Here is a 17,655-nt window from a genome sequence, read left to right on the forward strand (position 1 = left end):
TCTTCAGGCTCCTCCAGGTGTGTCTGCACCCAACTGTTGTCCACACTGGTCCGAGGATTTAGACAAGTCTACAAGGCAGTCTGCTTTCTCTGGGGAGTTTGGAGGCCCAGAACCTGCCAGGCCTCTCCGATCTACTTGATAGCCTATTCCTTGCCCTGCCACTTGAAAATAAGCCTGAAGTGGTGGCCCCATCTGTAGCATACATTGTTGGCCCACAGGAAGGCGGTAGGTCACCATTGATAAATTCTATTAGATTTGCAGTTCATCTCTATTGTAGCATATGGGGCCCCCCTTCCTCGCTGCCCAAGGAGTGCTTCCGATGGATGGAAGTAGACCAATATATCTGGGAGGAAGTATCCCATTTCAGGTCTTGCTGCCTGGGCCGCCCTGTGTGCTTGATTTATGCGCAACGGACCAGGGCTGTGTTATTCACGCAGTGCCTTTCTATGCCAGACTCTGTATGTATGTCTGTTGTTATCCCTTTCCTTCCCCCAGGGAACACCTCCTATGCTGGCTTTGCACCTCCGGGAACTATTCTAAGTACTCCTGTTTTTCCTAGAGTTGTTCCAGAACTGTCACCAGGTGAGCGACATATACTTCCGGTTCCAGGGCATGCTCATCCTGGGTTGTCTCCAGTGAATCCACTCTCTGCCTCAGATCGTGTCGAAGTTCTGACAATTTCTGTTTGAAGGCAGCCCTAACCGCTCCGATTTCTGTTTTGAAATCCGCAAAGAATTGGAGCATAAAGCCTTGCGCTTAACTTTCTCATTCAGGTCTAAATCAGAGCGCCACTTTCGCTCCTGTCTCTGACACTGCTGTCTCAGATATCTTCATTTTTTGGAGTACCAGGCAGCCGATATTGTACTTTTAGAGGGGCATTTAACCTTCATAGGTGTCTAAGGCAGCCACAAGCCAGCCAGTGTAAGCTCCCACCGGATGGTTAAAGAGTGGGATCCGTATCCAATGCAGTGCTGAAAAGGGCCTGCTGTAATTCTTCAAGAATGATCTTGTTCCACTTTCTGGAGGCTTGAGGGCTGCATTATGGTTGTTCCATACTGATTGTCAGTTGGGGTAAAGAAGTCGTAAAACACACCACCTAATGATCTGACGAAATAAGTGGAAGTATATCTTCAACATAGGGATCTGTGGAGTTGGTAAAAATACCATCCAGAATGTGAGCAGCACTGTGGGTGGCAGAGATTTGAAAGAAGCCAGAGTTACCCATGTGCTCCTTCAGCGAGGTGGAATCCTTAATGGAGGAATCCTCTCGAAAAAAAATGAAACCCCCTAAGATAGTGAAGTTGGAGTGAGTGATAAATGGCACCATCACCTGCCCCAGGACGCATGCAAGTTAGTTTGCGTGTCTGGCGAGTGATAGATCAGAAGGCCTGAAAAGGTGCCTTAGCATGAGGTTTTAATTAATTGTTCAGTACTCTAACTCGTGTCTGTAATCAGTGTTCCATATACACTGATTACAGACACGTGTTGGAGTTTTTTCCTTTTTGATGAATTGATTTCCAATCCCTTTCTAATTGGTAATAAGGATGCAAACGTATAAGTGACATACTAGGTTAAAGTTGCTGGACACAGCTTCTACTTGCAAAGTGTGCACAAATATAATTAGAGTTGAGCCTTGAGGAAGTCAATGGTTAATACACCTAATGGCCGAAACACATGTTGGCTATAAACCTTTATAAATTGCTGGATCTATGAGAAGTCGAAGAAAATTAAACTAACAATAAAGATGAGTCTCTTGCTGTGAAAATATATCAAATGTGCTTCCCTTCATGTTGATGCTATACAAAAGACCAACGCAAAGATACTGAAGGGTGTAGACCACAGACCTCCCTCAGCCCTATGGAACTCTTTTCTGCCACATGCACCTTCTGACCTATCTTGTTGCGTAAGAGCTCAGAGCGTCAAAAATATCACACAACAGTCAATTTGTTAGATGCAGCGCCTTGTATTAACTTCATCCTTCACCTAACTCCTAGAGGCAGCATTTGTTTTGTAATGCACTATATAAAAGTTCTACGCATCTATTCACTCATTGTGTTGCTGTCTCTGTTAAACCATTGGCCAGGTTTAATTACCACTTTTACTTCAAATAATGATCACATCTGGGGGCCATCAGGTGTATGTGTAATCACAACTTTGCCCCAAAGTCCGTAAATCTTTTACAAGTGGACACCGCATCCAACAAGAGATGTCTTTCTGTTTGTGCCATACAAATTAGTGTTTATAGTGTATGCACTCGAGTAGTATGTCTTGGTATTAAGTAATAGTGCTTTATGGCATGTTAAGGCTAGCTGTTGTGTTATTTATTATAGCACAACTTTTCACTTATAATTGCTTCGAGGAGCTGTTTTTATTTTTCATTTGTATGTGTTTTTGTGCGTAACAAAAATATACATCATCTTAAAAGGTTTTTAATTCCCCAGGTCTGCTGCGGACATAGGAAACCCTCGCCCCAGCACTAACGCCACAATGCACACAAACATACTTTTATTAACAGCTTCCACCCATTTTGATAGCAACGAAGACGGTTGTTGTTACGGTATTACGGTGTAGTAAAAAGAGAAGAAGGTGGATTGTGACAAGAGTAATTGTTATCTTTAAGTTGAAGAACTATAAACGAGTGTTGACAAAAGTAACAGAGCCAATGTACGTTATGCATAAAGTGCATGTTTGTTAAAACATTTAAATAAAGTTATTTAAGTTGTAAAACTGAACTCGGTACCTCAATACTAGTTATGAATAAAATACAGTTTTTAAATATTATTATTTTGCTTTATCTACATTAATTTCACATGCAAGTGTTTAGTAGTGTGGGCGTCTTGCTTGTTCAAGAAATCTAACCACTTTAATATCTTCTAGTTAAGTACTTACTAGTGCGAGAAATTAAAAAGTCCATTTATTAACCTATTTGATTAAAACTATTGGCCTCATTACAATGACAGTCGGAAAGCATTCCGACCAATTCCTTGTCAAAATCGTTTCTGACCGACACAGGTTCGGTGAGTCAGACCGACTGGTTATGATGTTTTCAAACACTGTTCGGTCGGACTCCCATTGACTTCAATGGGAGCCTGCATTCCGATCGACAACACAGGCTCCCATTGAAACAAGCATTGGCATAGCCAATAGGTCTCGCTTGTGGGACCTTATAAGTATTTAGTTACAAGGATATTGTGCTGCAAAACAAAATACTTATAAGGTCCCACAAGCGAGACCTATTGGCTATGCCAATGCTTGTTGCTATATGCCTGCGTCTGTATCTCTCCTGTGTGTCTGTCTGCTGTGGGGGGGGGGGTGTGTGTGTGTGTGTGTGTGTGTTTGCCATGTGTGGGGTCTATCGGCTGCGTGTGGTGCTATGTCTTATCTGCTGGGTGCGTGTGTGCGTGTCTGTCTGCAGTGTGTGCATGGCGGCACTCTTTCAGTGTCGGGGCTGCCTCTGCTCGTCTCCGGTGGATTGATGGCCGTGTTTAAGGTCCGCGGGGTGAATGGCCGCTCGCCCGCCGCGGCCCTGTCTGCTCTCGGTGTATCCCGGCCAGAAGGGACTGTTCTTTGCCTGGGGAGACGCTCCCCCGCGGGAGCAGTGGTGAGCCCAGCCCTTCCTCGGAAGCCTGGGCTCGTCTGTTAAGTAAATACCGGAGAAGTCATTATCCCGTGACTACAATGTTTTCATCATATTTATTATTCTACAAATGTATTTTTAAATGCACTGATGTGGTGTTTGCATGCTATGCAAGACGGCACATCATGGAATGTTTATAAGGAGCATCGAATAGGATTGTGATATTTACACCTGGAAGAGTCGGACACGCAGATCCTGAAAAGAAGTAAAGACTCTCTAGCAATTGGACAGTAAGACAGGGACAGGCATAGATAGGTGTTTGCGGGGAGAGAGAGGGGAGGTGCTGGTGTGGGAGGGGGGAGGTGCTGGTGTGGGAGGAGTGCTGCTACGGGCTGGGGAGGGGGAGGAGAAATGAAAGGAAACGCTAGACGGCACATCATGGAATGTTTATAAGGAGCATCGAATAGGATTGTGATATTTGCACCTGGAAGAGTCGGACACGCAGACCGGGGGAGGAGGGACGGAACTGAAGTGCTGGTGGGCAGAAAGGACGGCCGTGGGTGGCGGATTAGGGAGATGCGCGTGCTTGTGTGGTCACGTGACCCGCTTTTGTGGCCACGTGACCTCACATGCACTGTGAAGAAATGCCAGTGGTTTCTAGAGTCGGATCAAGCACTTGAATTCGATCCTATCCATTCCTGCTGAATGGGACAGGCTCGACCGAAAAAGGGGTGGTTGTAGAAAACCTTGCACCCTGTGGCGCGCACCCTATGGTGCCTACCACACTGTGCATGGTTGTAAGAGGGGTCCCATGGGTACCCCCACTGGCCCCAACCGGAGGCCTCTGGGTGGGGGGGTCCTGCTGAGGGCCACCAAAATCAGTTTCCGACAGCCGTTTTGTGTCGCACAGACCGATTCGGAAAGGCTGGCCGAATCCAACATTGTAATACGTTGGTCGGAAACGTGGTCCATAGACCTAAACGATTTGGCTCCGACCGACGCGGAGTCTCCGAATGCCAGTCGGTTCAGAGTCAGTAAGACCGAACGGTTACCTTTCCATCATAATCGGTCAGTCGGAAATGTTTCCGAGTTGGTCAGATACATAGGTTCCGACACGGGTTAGGAAAATCCGAATCCCGTTCGGAGCCTCTCTGACCGACATCGTAATCAGCCCCTATGTAAGCTTGGTGTCGTTCTTGTCCTGCTTTTAGTTCACTTGTTTTTTAAGATACAGGGCTATAGTTTATTTGAGGAGTGAATAGGGTGCCGTTACATGTATTCCAGATAAAATCAACAGGATTTAGTCTGATTTTTTATTTTGATGACAGCTCTCGTCCTCTTTAGTAATAAAATGCACAACGTTTAATCAATTTCTTAATTTTAAAATCAAAGCGGAATTAATATCTCCAGAGAGGTGAAATTTAAACTGGGAGAACTTTTAAAAATCATTTTACATGTCGTACATTTTACGTACGCTTTGTTAATGTTGCTAGATACTCAGAGGGTGAGGTGAGGGCTAAGATTGGGAAGTTTAGTAGGGTGTTGTTACTACCATTGGCAGCTCTGGCAGAGGCAACGAGTGGAGCAAGCAGCAGTGGCCTCCTGACAAGGGCCCTGTCACTTATATTTTTACAAATTAAGCTCTGACAATACAATAGTGCACTCGATTTACACTCCAAAGCGTGAACTGCCTACACAGATAAGGATAAGACCTCTTTTCATTGCTTGCAGCACAGAATCATTTCCATCGGCTTTACTGAGCCTTGTGGAGACAGCAACCTACAGCTCTATAATGAATCGCTCACTATAAGATATTTCCCATTGCTCGTGCTGCATAACCTCTGAATGGCTCAAGGTCCTGTCAGTAGACCTGCGTCCCTGTGGAATACGCCCCATGACTAGGGAGAGCCTGCAGAAAGTGTGTATACAAAGGAGTTTGTTGCTTGCTGTAGACATTGAACTGGATATTTTTCTGTGAACCAGAAGAAGCTGAGGTTTGCCTCCTGCATCTGTAGTCTAGGGTCTGAAGGCGAACTACACTTTTTGAGCAATGCTTCAAGGGAGTAGACCTAAGGCCTTCTTTTCTATAAACCATTCTTCACCAGAAGGAGTTGCTAGGGGTCTGCTGCTTTTTAGGTCTCGCTTACGCAGCAAGTATGCGCTGCATAGGAGGGCCTTTAGCCGTCGCTCTGCTCATTTTCAAGCACACTCTTGTACTTGTGGAGGCATCCACCTTGCGGGAGCGAGCGGAGGCCCGCCACAAGCACGAGTGCAGTGCTTGAAAATGAGAAGACTGCGCTCGCATGCATGCATGCTCGCACGCACCACTCCCAGGCTTGTTCCCTCCATGCAGTGACCAGCAACACGAGCACACCCATCACTCGCAGGACGCTGCAGCGATTTCACTCCATCTTTAAGGCAGCAGCCGGCACCATCCCTTATACAGTTATGCTTTCCGTGTTCCCCTCGAGCTGCTTGAGCAGGGCACCAGTCACCCCCCTTAAACCTCTCACTCTAACGAGCACTATCAGCAGACTACGGAGCCAAGAAGAAAGAATTAAGGCCTTGGCTGCGGCCCTTCAGAGTCCCCGAGTTACTCCCATCTCTGCATCCTTTCCACACAGCCCTATATAGTCATGATTGATGCCTGATCTAGCTGGGTCTGCACCGCTGCCTCGTGCCGCCCTGCGCACCTTCCTGTGTGGTCTGGAGGACAGAACAACATGCAGCGGGCATCATACCAGCCACATACACACACACAGGGAAGCCACCAAAACCTGCATGAATACAAAGCTGAACAATGAACTGAGTCAGCCAGGTGAACCTGTATTGGCAGAGGCAGCTGTTTAACTGGGCCTAATTCAGAGGAAAATGACAAAAACATTGATTTTTTTCTACTTGCGCTTGCTCACTCAGCAAATTAACTTGAGACATGGAAACACCAAATTAATTTAAAAAAAAAAAATGTCTTAAGCCATTTTACGAAAACTTAGGAACCCCCCTCCTCTTTGGGGACGTGACTTTGGCTCAGAATGTGTTACTTTTATAAATGAACCGAAAATGTACCTCATCGAATATTATGCTGCACATTTTGTGAAAGCATTATTTAATTAAGTTGATTTTCAACTTCTCAACAGTGGGCATAGGTTTTGCCTCATTAGTACCAGTTCAACCACCAAATATAGAAACAAGCAACAGAAAGGGTACCAGGCAAACTCGGCGAAGCTTCTTCTACTGCACAGCAGCAGGTACTACCTGCCATGTTTTTTCTAATTCTTGATTCATTGATGCTAGAAGCATTTTTTTGTTAAAATGGGTAGATTCTGCAGCAGATGATGGCTAATGCAGGAAACGTAGCAAATCCATAACGACGCGAAAAAAACGCCATGTTCCGCAAATTGCATGATTCCAGCATTGCCAAAAATATATGTACTTTCTTTGTCTAATGTACACTAATCTTTACCCAGCTAAAGACAATGGTGTTTAGTCTGAAGACTCGTCACTTCCTTTGATGCTGTTTACTGACCAGTTTGCAATGATTTTGTCACAGACTGGGATTGTTTGTGTTTTGTTGCAGGTTGTTTACCATTGTGGTTGGTGCAGTTGTGAGCTTGAGCATAATAACCAACTATATGGAATATCTGAGCTGTGTTGTACACGTGCCTAATGTTCTGTCTAAAGTGGTCTGTGGGTGTGAATGGCTATTGGCAGTGCGACTTAGACATGGATGCTTCGTACACGTCTCCACACCTATATGTATCGCCAAGAAGTGTCCCCTATTAGGGTGCTGTTTATTATTGTGTATGCTGTTGAGAACTTCAGCAGCTGTATTTACATGTTTGTGTGTGTGTAACTAATTAGCTGAAAGCCTGTGAATATCTTAATGAGAATGTCTTACGTTGAAGGTCTTGGAGTCAATCATTAATTTATAACGTTTCCTATCCCTATCTTGTTTATCGTACCTAAGTAAACAGGTTATCCGTCTGATTGGCACGTTTTTAAACCTGCTCCTTTCTGTAGGGGTCGAAGTCCAGATCTATCATTAGCTTTCAAATAGCAGGCATCTGCAACTTGCACATCGGGTGGTTTGCAACGGGAATTTGCTAATCAACCTGTGTACTATAAGCTGCATTGTAAACCGTTCATTGCTTGAGTGTCTGAAAATGACCCGCCTAATGAATGTTAATTTGGAAGGTCGCAATTTATGACCCCCGTGATTGGATGTCGCTGAAGCAGACCCTTCAATACATTAGATTTTCAAAATGGGAAACGTAGTCATACACCCATTAAAATCACAGGTGCTACTTAAACAAGCATTGGCATAGCCAATATGTCTCGCCTTTGGAACCTTATAAGTGTTTAGTTATACAGCACAATATCCTTGGTGCAACAACATCAAGTGTTGCATGGCTAAACACTTATATGGTCCCACGAGCGAGACCTATTGGCTATGCCAATGCTTGTTTAGTCCCAGTAATTGTTGCACTACTGTCCCCCAGTGACCTTTTGCAAAAGGAACATTTTAGTTTTTGCACCAGAAAGCTTTCTTTACGTAAGGACATTTAAATTAACATTTAACATTTTACATTTGATCACTACACCAGTTTATTAATTTTGTGACATTTTACTTCTTACATTTGAGGGTAATAATTTAATTTGGATAATTTTTTAAGTTTTTTATTTCAAACTTATATTTGTGGTTTTGGGTGTTTGCAGCACATGCGTTTTCTTTATTTACTCAATGTTTTGCTGCCTGTGTCAGGCTACCAACTATAAGCCAGTGATGCCTCACAGAAACCTGTTTTTTGTGGGTTACTTTGGGAGCTCAGACAACACTTACATAAAGACCGTGGTGTGCCTCTCTCTCGGCCTTCAACAACAAGTCTTGGCTAGATACGGGGCTTACATCATATCCTGGCATAAGATAAGCAAGGCCAATCCAGACACCCTGAAATATCTGCTTTGGCAAAACTTACAACATAGGGAGTTTTCCCAAGCAAGAAACTACCTTAAATTAGGCTTAGATTCCACCAAATTGTCTGGACTACTGAAGTACTGGGTTTTTAAGAACCCAGCGGTGCCAGGGAACACACCCTAAGACTTCGAGTCCTTCCTGTCCCAGACTACAGAAACACAGAGTCTTCTTGGTGAAGTCAAAGATCGAATTTATTGGCTGCAGCCAGTAACAGGTATCCTAGAAGTACAACACGGTGTATATTCTCAGGAGACTGCTCAACTTACAAAGCCAGCCATCCCTTTATATACAAAATATTATGCTTTAGGCAAACATTCCTTATTTTACAGTTGACCATTCACATATTTTCACAACAAAGAAAAAGCAGAATCATGATGACAAGCCCATTTTTCAGTTCGCCCAGCCCACAATCAATTTCCCGGCAAGGCCCAATACTTTCATCAGATATCGAACGGACCCCTAATAAAATCGGGCACCTCCTCATCGTAAAGCAGGCCATAAAGCAAGAAACAGAGACAGGTGTGTGTAAGATTAGGCATAGTTGTGTGCGATGAAGTGTTTTATGGCATGCGGCACCTTGATCCTAATCCCGGTCGGCCACTGGGAAAGGAACTGGCCGAACAGGTTTGGCTTCGGGCAGTGTAGTCAGCTTGCCCAGGTCACATAGAAGTCAGCTAAAGGTGTACGTGTCCCAAAAGACTTATTCGGCCTTAGTCATCGGCCTATGTGAGGGCAACCACAAAATGGCTGCCATACACAAAATGGAACCCGAGGGTTCAGAACGGAATCCCTGATTTCAGGGTGATCTCGCCACTCGAATACGGCGAAAATGCTTCTATATAGTATACTCGTCATTCTCGGTCTGCTGATACCAAAATCGTCATGATACGACGAGGTTTATGACACGGGTCCAGAATTTTCAGTACTACACTATGGGAGGCGCAACTCGGCCAACTTAATTTAAAAAAATTGGTCTGGAAAAACATAAAACTATCCTCCTTACTTAAGGACAAGGCAGCCTTCTCGAAAAGATCTCACGCCTGGATGACCCTCGGCTCTTACAAATCGCTCACCCCACAACCATATTTCAATCAGCCTTACTCGAGGGTGACAAAAATGAATTTCCTAAGGTACAGACTGGGGATGCTTCCATGTACCCAACATTTACCACCATGGTTGAGGACCAAAGGCCAAGCTGCCTGCAGACTGTGTAACAACAAGAATGGTGACATTCTGCACGTAATTTGCCTATGTGAAGAACTGCAACAAGTACGGTCTCAATTTCTAAAAGATTAATTTAACCAGAAAGGGATCCGCACCAGAAGGCAAGCAGTGCTGGCCTGCTTTAACCCAGCGGACATCCAATTAAATTGCAGACTGGTAAAATATCTGAGGATGGCCGAACAAAAAAACGGAGCTAAAGTTTCCTCTCTGACTGTGTGTGAAACAGCTACCGGAAGTGGACAAGGAGCTATGGCGGGGACTTAACCGAAACAAGCAGAGACAATCTCGCCATGATATCCGAGCACGCGTGATCCATTGACTGCTCCAAATATCATAATTTGACCATGTATTATCACAATGCAGTATTTTATTCTAATTCTTAAAATGTTTTTAACTACGGATTATGAATTTTATAGTGTAACCTTTTGCAATGGTTTTAATTAACTATGCTAATAAACTTACTTTACTTTACTCTTATATCTTAGCTATCCATTTGACTGTAGAAAGTAATTAGCACACACTTAACAAATAAATAAATAAATTGTAAACTGTTTATTAACAGTAGTCTGCAAAAATGAAGTATGCCGCAAACACACATGCATAACCTAAACTGTTATTTTCAACAAATAAAAAAAATTAATGCACCTTGTAAGACTATGGTTTCACTGTTTCTATACAGTAGAGTCATTAACGATACTAAACTTGTTGCTAGTTTTACAACATACAACACATCTGATTTCAACTGAAAGAGTACTGCTTTGCAGTCTGTTTACTCCTTTTGAATTTATAACATGAGCAATGCTGCAAAAAAAATATAAACTGCATGCAAAGGTTGTTTTTCAGCTTGGGTTTTGTACATTAACATGCAATTTATACTTCTCAGTTTGATATCGAAGGGGGCAAAACTATACATTGCTAGACACACAGCTTCAATAATCACAAGTATGTGGCTTTAAAAAACTCATTTGTGGACAAGCTAAAAAAATGAGTTGTATTCCGAACCCCTGCCCCAAAGTTGAGAAACAAAAATATGCAGCTTTACGAGAACAAGTTTTACTTTTCATCTCCAGTCACTATTCGCTGTGATTAGGCACAATTGCCCACATGCATCAAGCGATTTTGGAGTCGCAAATGGTGCGAATCGTAAAATTAGGCTGTTTGCGATTCCAAAATCACTTTTTGGGATGCATTAAACAATTTTTCAAAAATCGCAATTTTTTGCGATTTCTAAAAATGCGATTGCATTTAAGGAATCGCATTTTTGCGATTCCTTAAATGCAATGCATGAATGTTTAAAAAAATACGAATTCGCAAATAGGAGGAGCAAATTAACACGAGGTTGACCCTCGTGTTAATTTGCGAAATTTTTCAAAAATGCTCAAAAAAGCATTTTTGAAAGTGTCATGTTACACACACACATGTCCTTTGGACATGTGTGTGTGAAACTTGCACTTAAAAAAACATTTCAAGGGTGCAGGGGGGGGTCCTTTGGACCCCCCTCAGCACCCTTGAAATGCATTAACAAATTGCGATTCGCAAAATGAAAATCGGCAAAAAGTTATTGCCTTCCCATTGATTCCTATGGGCCTCTAGGCCCATAGGAATCAATGTAATGCCATTCCTTAATTGCGATTCGCGAATAAGGAATCGCAAATACAGAAAATTAAGAAATCGCAAAAACGTTTGATTCCTAAATTGCGATTCCTTAATTTTCGCAATTTAGGAATCGCAAATTCCTACAATGATGCATGTGGGTGAATATATAGATCTATAAAAGAACCAAAGTGCAAAACTCCTGTTACAAATCATTTCTTATCTATTTCCCAGCAGCAGAATTATTCTAGCCGCTGCATTCACCAAAATTCTGTAGGTCTTACAGTGGAAGAAGCATTAGCAATGCCAATAGGTCTGGATTCAAAGGTATTATGTATGGTAATGTGAAGCATTACAAGAAAATAGCATGGGAATGGATATGTAATTGTATAGAAGCAAAGAACTGAAGAATAATATTGTTGTAGGTTAAAAGGTCAGGTGACCGTTGCACTGTCAAGCCAGACCTAAACCTCCATGTGAGTTAATGACTGCCCTCCTCCCTTCTGTGCTGCTGCCAGAGAAACACCATGAATTATCTATTTATCTAAGACACTTTAATAGCACTCTGTCATGTGGCCCTCCTGAAATGAAATGAATGAAATGAAAATTGTTCTTTTATAGCGCATGGCTACCCGAGAGCATCCCAGCGCTTGGAACCACGGGAAGACAGGAGGTCTGAAGATGATAAAGGTGTGATCTTAGTTATTTAGTTAGTTTCCTAGTTTCCGGGAAAAAGCCATGTTTTTATTTTCTTGCGAAATGTAAGGAGATTGGGTTCCTGACGAAGGGAGAGGGGCAGAGAGTTCCATAGTTTTGAAGTATTGTAAGAAAAATACTTCAACCTTCGGTAGCTCAGTGGTGTGGAAGGCAAGCACTTTTTTGTGGAAATACAAAATGTCTTCCCCATCAAAACATGCGTGGAGGGGTTGCATTGGCCCTCTTTGATGATGCTCACATACATAACTGGCAACAGGTGCACTGACAAGCCAGACCATAAAAACAATTCCTCACCATGTTTGCCTTATGCCCTTTGCAAGCCAATACAAACAAATGTCATTTAAAATGTAAATCACTGTGAAAAAACATAAATTGCACAGTACAAATATCTTATACTCTATGTCCAGACCTAACTGTGTGGGAAATAAAATTCAAAATATGTGATTGACAAGGGGTGATGGCCAGGTTTTTTTCATCATGAAAAGGTAAGCTAGACTGATGTAAGACTGCACCTGATATGGCCTATGAATATATGTAGAAGTGTCTTCTTGTGTGCTCACTGTAGTTTCATTCCACTGTTTGAATTTGTTTTTCCTTTGGCTAATTTCAAAGGAGTCCAATGGATACCTAAAGATGATTATTGGAACATGGGCGTTTTCCTGAGAATACCGTCCTTGCTGTTCAGTCACACCAAGCGTGTGGCTTGTAGGCATTACAGCACCCATGCATCATTGGATGAAGTCCTGCAGCTCCCAGAGAGTAGAAAAAATGGCGTTCTTTTCCCCATCAAAAACCTAGAGCGATACTTGAGCCCCAGTGTGAAGAGAACGCATTTCAGGATTTTTGATCCCAGTTTCAATGACCTTTGTAAAGCCGAAAAACTTTTCACACCTGCAGAAAGACATGAGATTGACTATTTAACATCAGCTGTGAGGATGGACCATACTCCAGAACTTGCAGCACCAGAGGTGAGTGCCAGCACACCAGTCATAAAATTCAACCTGTTGGAGCCATTGTTCTTTTTTGATCTCTGTCCTGAACGTAAGCCTGAATTGTGACATTGGCAGCGCCAGTGGTTTTGTGCTAAGAATAGAATATGAATTTGGCAATTCACTCACATGTTGCAATCTTTGTTCAAACTCACCTTTTTTCCTTCACTCCATTTATGTATTGATGCCAAATCCCAGTAGTTTGAGGACCAAATAAATGATGCTAAAATAATGCAATAAGAGATAGTCTATGTAGTAGAACAGTTCTACGAAAACAGGTTGAACATCTGGAAATTGAAGATATAGAAAATAGTTGCTAAGTTACCTCATAAGTAATAAAACATTTTCAAAAATATCAAGACCTCAAATCGAGACGATTTCGTTTTTTTTTTTACTCTTATGATATTTTTAAAAATCATGTTAAAGTTAAAACATGGACAACCAGGTGAAAACCTTGAGGGCTATAGTTTTACTCTGGGCCTAGTGACGAATATGATCCAGAATTCTGTACTCTGGGCAAACTCCAGTTTGGAATTTCAAGCACTGAAGTTCGCCATGTGGGGTAGTTACCAGATGCGATAAATCTTACACCCTGGTCAATTGCGACAGCTCAGACTGTTTCAAGTCCCTAATTGAGGTCAGGAGGGCATCTGGCCTGCAGTTTATAACTTGCAAGTGTTGCAGTATCCTTGTGGCTTGAACTGTCAAAAGCTGTTCTTTTGCCTTGGAGCTAATGTGTGTTAATCTTCTACTCCCAAATCTCATTACAAATTATAGGTTTTCAGCCCTTCTGTGTGAGAGGACTAGTGAAGCGAACACCAGTTAGTCTCAGTGGTCCACCATCTCTAATTATGAGCCACTTACCTGTACCGTAGAAATGTTTGTAGGTACATGCCTGCGTTTTCTTCATACTGTGTCAATACAAGTTTCAAGCATATTATACTCGGAGGACCTCTCAAAGAACTACATGAAAAACGCTCTCCCACGTTTGGAGACAGATAGTATGCAAAAGTGGACAACTAAGGCTACTTGACCATGAGCCAGCATTTTTCATGACCCACTTAGTACTCTAACTGTACTACACCCTTTACACTTAGTCCACTCTCATCACTGCACTTTAACACAGAGCCGATGGTTCTCAGATGGATCTTTCACCGTCGATAGTGAGGGGTGGGAATTAGGGTATCCAGAACCATGTTGGCCACCCAATGAGGACCATTAATTGGCAGCCTACTTACAAATTCGAAATAAGGTACAAATACACCACTCTTAAGACCATGCTATAGAAATAAAGTATTGGAATGGGTAGACCCAATCTCCTGAATTTCAGTTTAACCAGGATTGTACACACTAAGAGTCCGATTCTGATGCGGTTAGGAAAGCATTCCCACCTATGGCCCGATTACGATGCGGCTAGGAAGGCCTCCTAACAGCATTTGCTCCTTTCAAATCCGATCGGGAACGTGTCTTCCCGACCGAGGCCAGATTACGATGCGGTTAGGAACATAGGCTCCCAAAGAAGTCAATGGAAGTCTAACCAAATCGTATCTGGAAGCATCCGGATGCATCATACTCGGCCGGTCGGACTCTCCCGATCCGAGTCGGTCGGAAACCATTTCCAACCGATTCGATCAGGAAGATATCCTAACTGCATCAGAATCTGGCCCTAAGAGTTTTGCAGTTGCAACACAGAATAAAAGAGCAGAATTTGATGTCCTGTAAACAGTCTAGGACTTTCTCTGTTACGCATCTAGAATCAATATTAAATAGTACAGTTTTAAAGAATGAACATCAGGAGAATAACAGACTTAGGCAATTTTAGATAATTTGGTTACTGTATTAATGTTCCAAAATCAATGCATAATAGTATTATTTTAAGCATATCAGTAAAGAATATTACGACCTGTAGAATAAAACCACACATTTAGTCAAAGGGTTCTAATCAGAAGAGGATGGTTTAAAGAGCTGCATATCCCTGCCACCATTAAAGGTAGAAGGATGGTTTGTTTCTCTTAACAGTTTTCAAAAGGTTCTAAAGCAAAGGGCAAAATTATCAAGTTTAAATTCCTCTAGGGGCGAGTCCATTGACGTGAGCTAAAGGGGAGAAGGGGGAAAATCAGGTTGTTCATCAGACAGTCCAAGAAAGTTCAGCAGGCAAAATCATTTGCAAAGGGCAAAAAGTGTGAGGTATAGAAAAAGATTGTCAGTCTGCCTATCCGCATCAGCAAGAGTAGTCCAAAAGTAAGAGCCAAAAGGATGGCCCTAGTGGGATAAAGCAGCCCCACTGCGAAGATCTGGAAAAATACCCAAAGAAGATGAATAACTTCTTTGGACTAACTCACAATTTAAGTGGAGCGGATCCACTATCAAATACTTTGAAATTCAGATAGGAGGCAGTATTGAGTATTCATAATCCTAACTTCCTTCCCCTCTTAAGAGAAGCAAAAAGAGTTCCAATCCAGGCACAGGCAGTTTCTACTCAGTCAAAATTACAGTACTTCCAAAGGTGTTTATATTTTAACAAGGCCATCCTGAATCAGATTGACCACCAAATAATCAAACTTAGCAAATTTTCATAGTGGGTAATAACAGGCCATGGGACCATTGAAACAAGGGGTCATGCTGATCCCAAACTCTATGATGTATTATCAAGGTACACACCAAATTAGAATGGCCGAAGGCTGAAACAGACTGCCATTGGTGTTTTATCAACCACTATCTGATAAGGGGCTTCCTGTGAGAAACACTGTATTCGACCTAAATAAAGGGCCAAGAACCTCTCCCAGTCCCCAGTAACTAGGGCTATAATGCATCTATGACACTGTAAGTGAAACAAAGCCCTGACTCAAGTTATTTTACCTTACACACCAATATCTGAGATATCCCACTTACAATCTGAGCACTAACATGAAAGCATTTTGTAGCTGGATATATATATATATATATATATATATATATATATATATATATATATATATATATATATATATATATATATATATATATATATAATCTCTTCAGATGGGCCAGATAAAATCATTTGGGCAAATGAAAATATATTTTGGCCTTGGAGAATCCAGAAACACTTAAATGAAGGATATAAAGTAAGCATCAACACGTTCACTGTTAGACATGGGATCTCTGGTTGGCTGAGGCTTGCGCCACAGCCAGGCAGAGACCACCACTCTAGTTTGGGCAAGGGAGTTACACTCCAAAGATAACCCCTGCTCACTCCCTTGGTAGCTTGGCACGAGCAGTCAGGCTTATCCCAGAGGCCATGTGTAAAGCATTTGCGCCCGCACACAACAGCAACAACATCCCAGGCACACTACAAAAGGAACTCCACACAAGGCTATATCAAAAATAGTCTTTGTATTCTCAAAACACATACTGTACACTGTGCCAACTGGCACTGGGCAATATTTACAAGGGATTATGTACAAAGCGAACTTAGTAAAAGTAAAATAGATCATAACACGTACAAGTAAAATAGGTCATAGAACGTACAACCAGTAAACACTGGTAATCATTGTACTTTGCAACAGTCTGTGACATAAATTACATTATGCACAGTATCCCACAAGTCTAAATACATTCGACCCTAACCACCTAAGTATAACTCACATTAGGGGCGTAAATCACACAGTGGAGTATAATCTCACTAACACAAACCCAAAATTGGCAAACCAACCTCATAATCATAAGCCATGTTTTAGAGGTCTCAAATAGGGTGCGCAAAACATAATATACACAATACATTTCCTAGTACCAAAAGCATTAGCACATAAATCACATTAGGGCCTGGCGCCCTATAAATGTAACTATCCCCCTGGTCATCTCAAAAAGGGGGCTCAAATGCCCTATGTCCACAAAGTCAGGGCTGCTGCCTAGGCAGCGAAGGTCAAGGGTGCGCCACTGTGCAAAACCTAAACGTTGCAGCTGTCCTCTACTTGCTGGGCAGCTGAGAACAATAACTGGGAGGCCTAAACGATGCAGCTGGCACTAAGTGCTGCGCAGCTGAGGAAGGCCTGGCTCCTCTGTGCCACTTCTGTCCCTCTCTGGGACTCTCACACGAATTGCGCCTAAATGGTGCAGCTGCCCTTACAACAAACTGCGGAAAGAATACGGGCCTTTAAAATAGATATAGCCTACGGGAGAGCCACCCAGGCTCTAAGAGAAATGGGGCCAAAAGCATGGAAGCCCTACTAGGCTCTGAGGAACAGATGAGGCCCCAAGTCCCTCATGGGAACTTTAAACAAATCGGCACGGGCACCCCGGGGTTCTCTGTACCCCTAAGGGGGGCCCTCCGAGCCCCGTGGCATGTTGGAGCGGCCCACTTAGCACACGGGCCGCTCTGAGTCTGTGCCTCGTAGTGGCACATGAAAAACCTGCTCCCTCGGGGAGCGGGAGCGTAATGCGGCTATGTCCCCTGCCCAGCACTTACTCACTGGGCTCCGGCGCAGGGGACTCCTCTTCTCTGGATGCGCAGGGGGGCGGGCACCGACAATGTGCTTCGCGCCCCCCAGCGCATGACATAGGCCCCGCCTTCTCTATGTGCCAGGCTTCACCCGGTCCCCCAT

General features: G+C 43.0%; 1 protein-coding gene across 3 annotated transcripts in view; it reads left to right on the forward strand.

Annotated features, from left to right (window-relative positions):
- GTPBP8 (GTP binding protein 8) overlaps positions 1–17,655 on the forward strand; it is a 59,183-nt gene that overhangs the window by 19,431 nt on the left and 22,097 nt on the right. For all 3 annotated transcript variants that reach the window (XM_078656769.1, XM_078656770.1, XM_078656771.1), the window contains exon 2: positions 12,699–13,054. In XM_078656769.1, coding sequence (XP_078512895.1) covers positions 12,734–13,054 — 321 coding nt within the window. In that variant the 5' untranslated portion in view covers positions 12,699–12,733. The remainder of the gene's footprint in view (positions 1–12,698; positions 13,055–17,655) is intronic.

The sequence above is a fragment of the Lissotriton helveticus genome, chromosome 8, assembly GCF_964261635.1.
Source record: "Lissotriton helveticus chromosome 8, aLisHel1.1, whole genome shotgun sequence".
Lineage (NCBI taxonomy): Eukaryota > Metazoa > Chordata > Amphibia > Caudata > Salamandridae > Lissotriton > Lissotriton helveticus.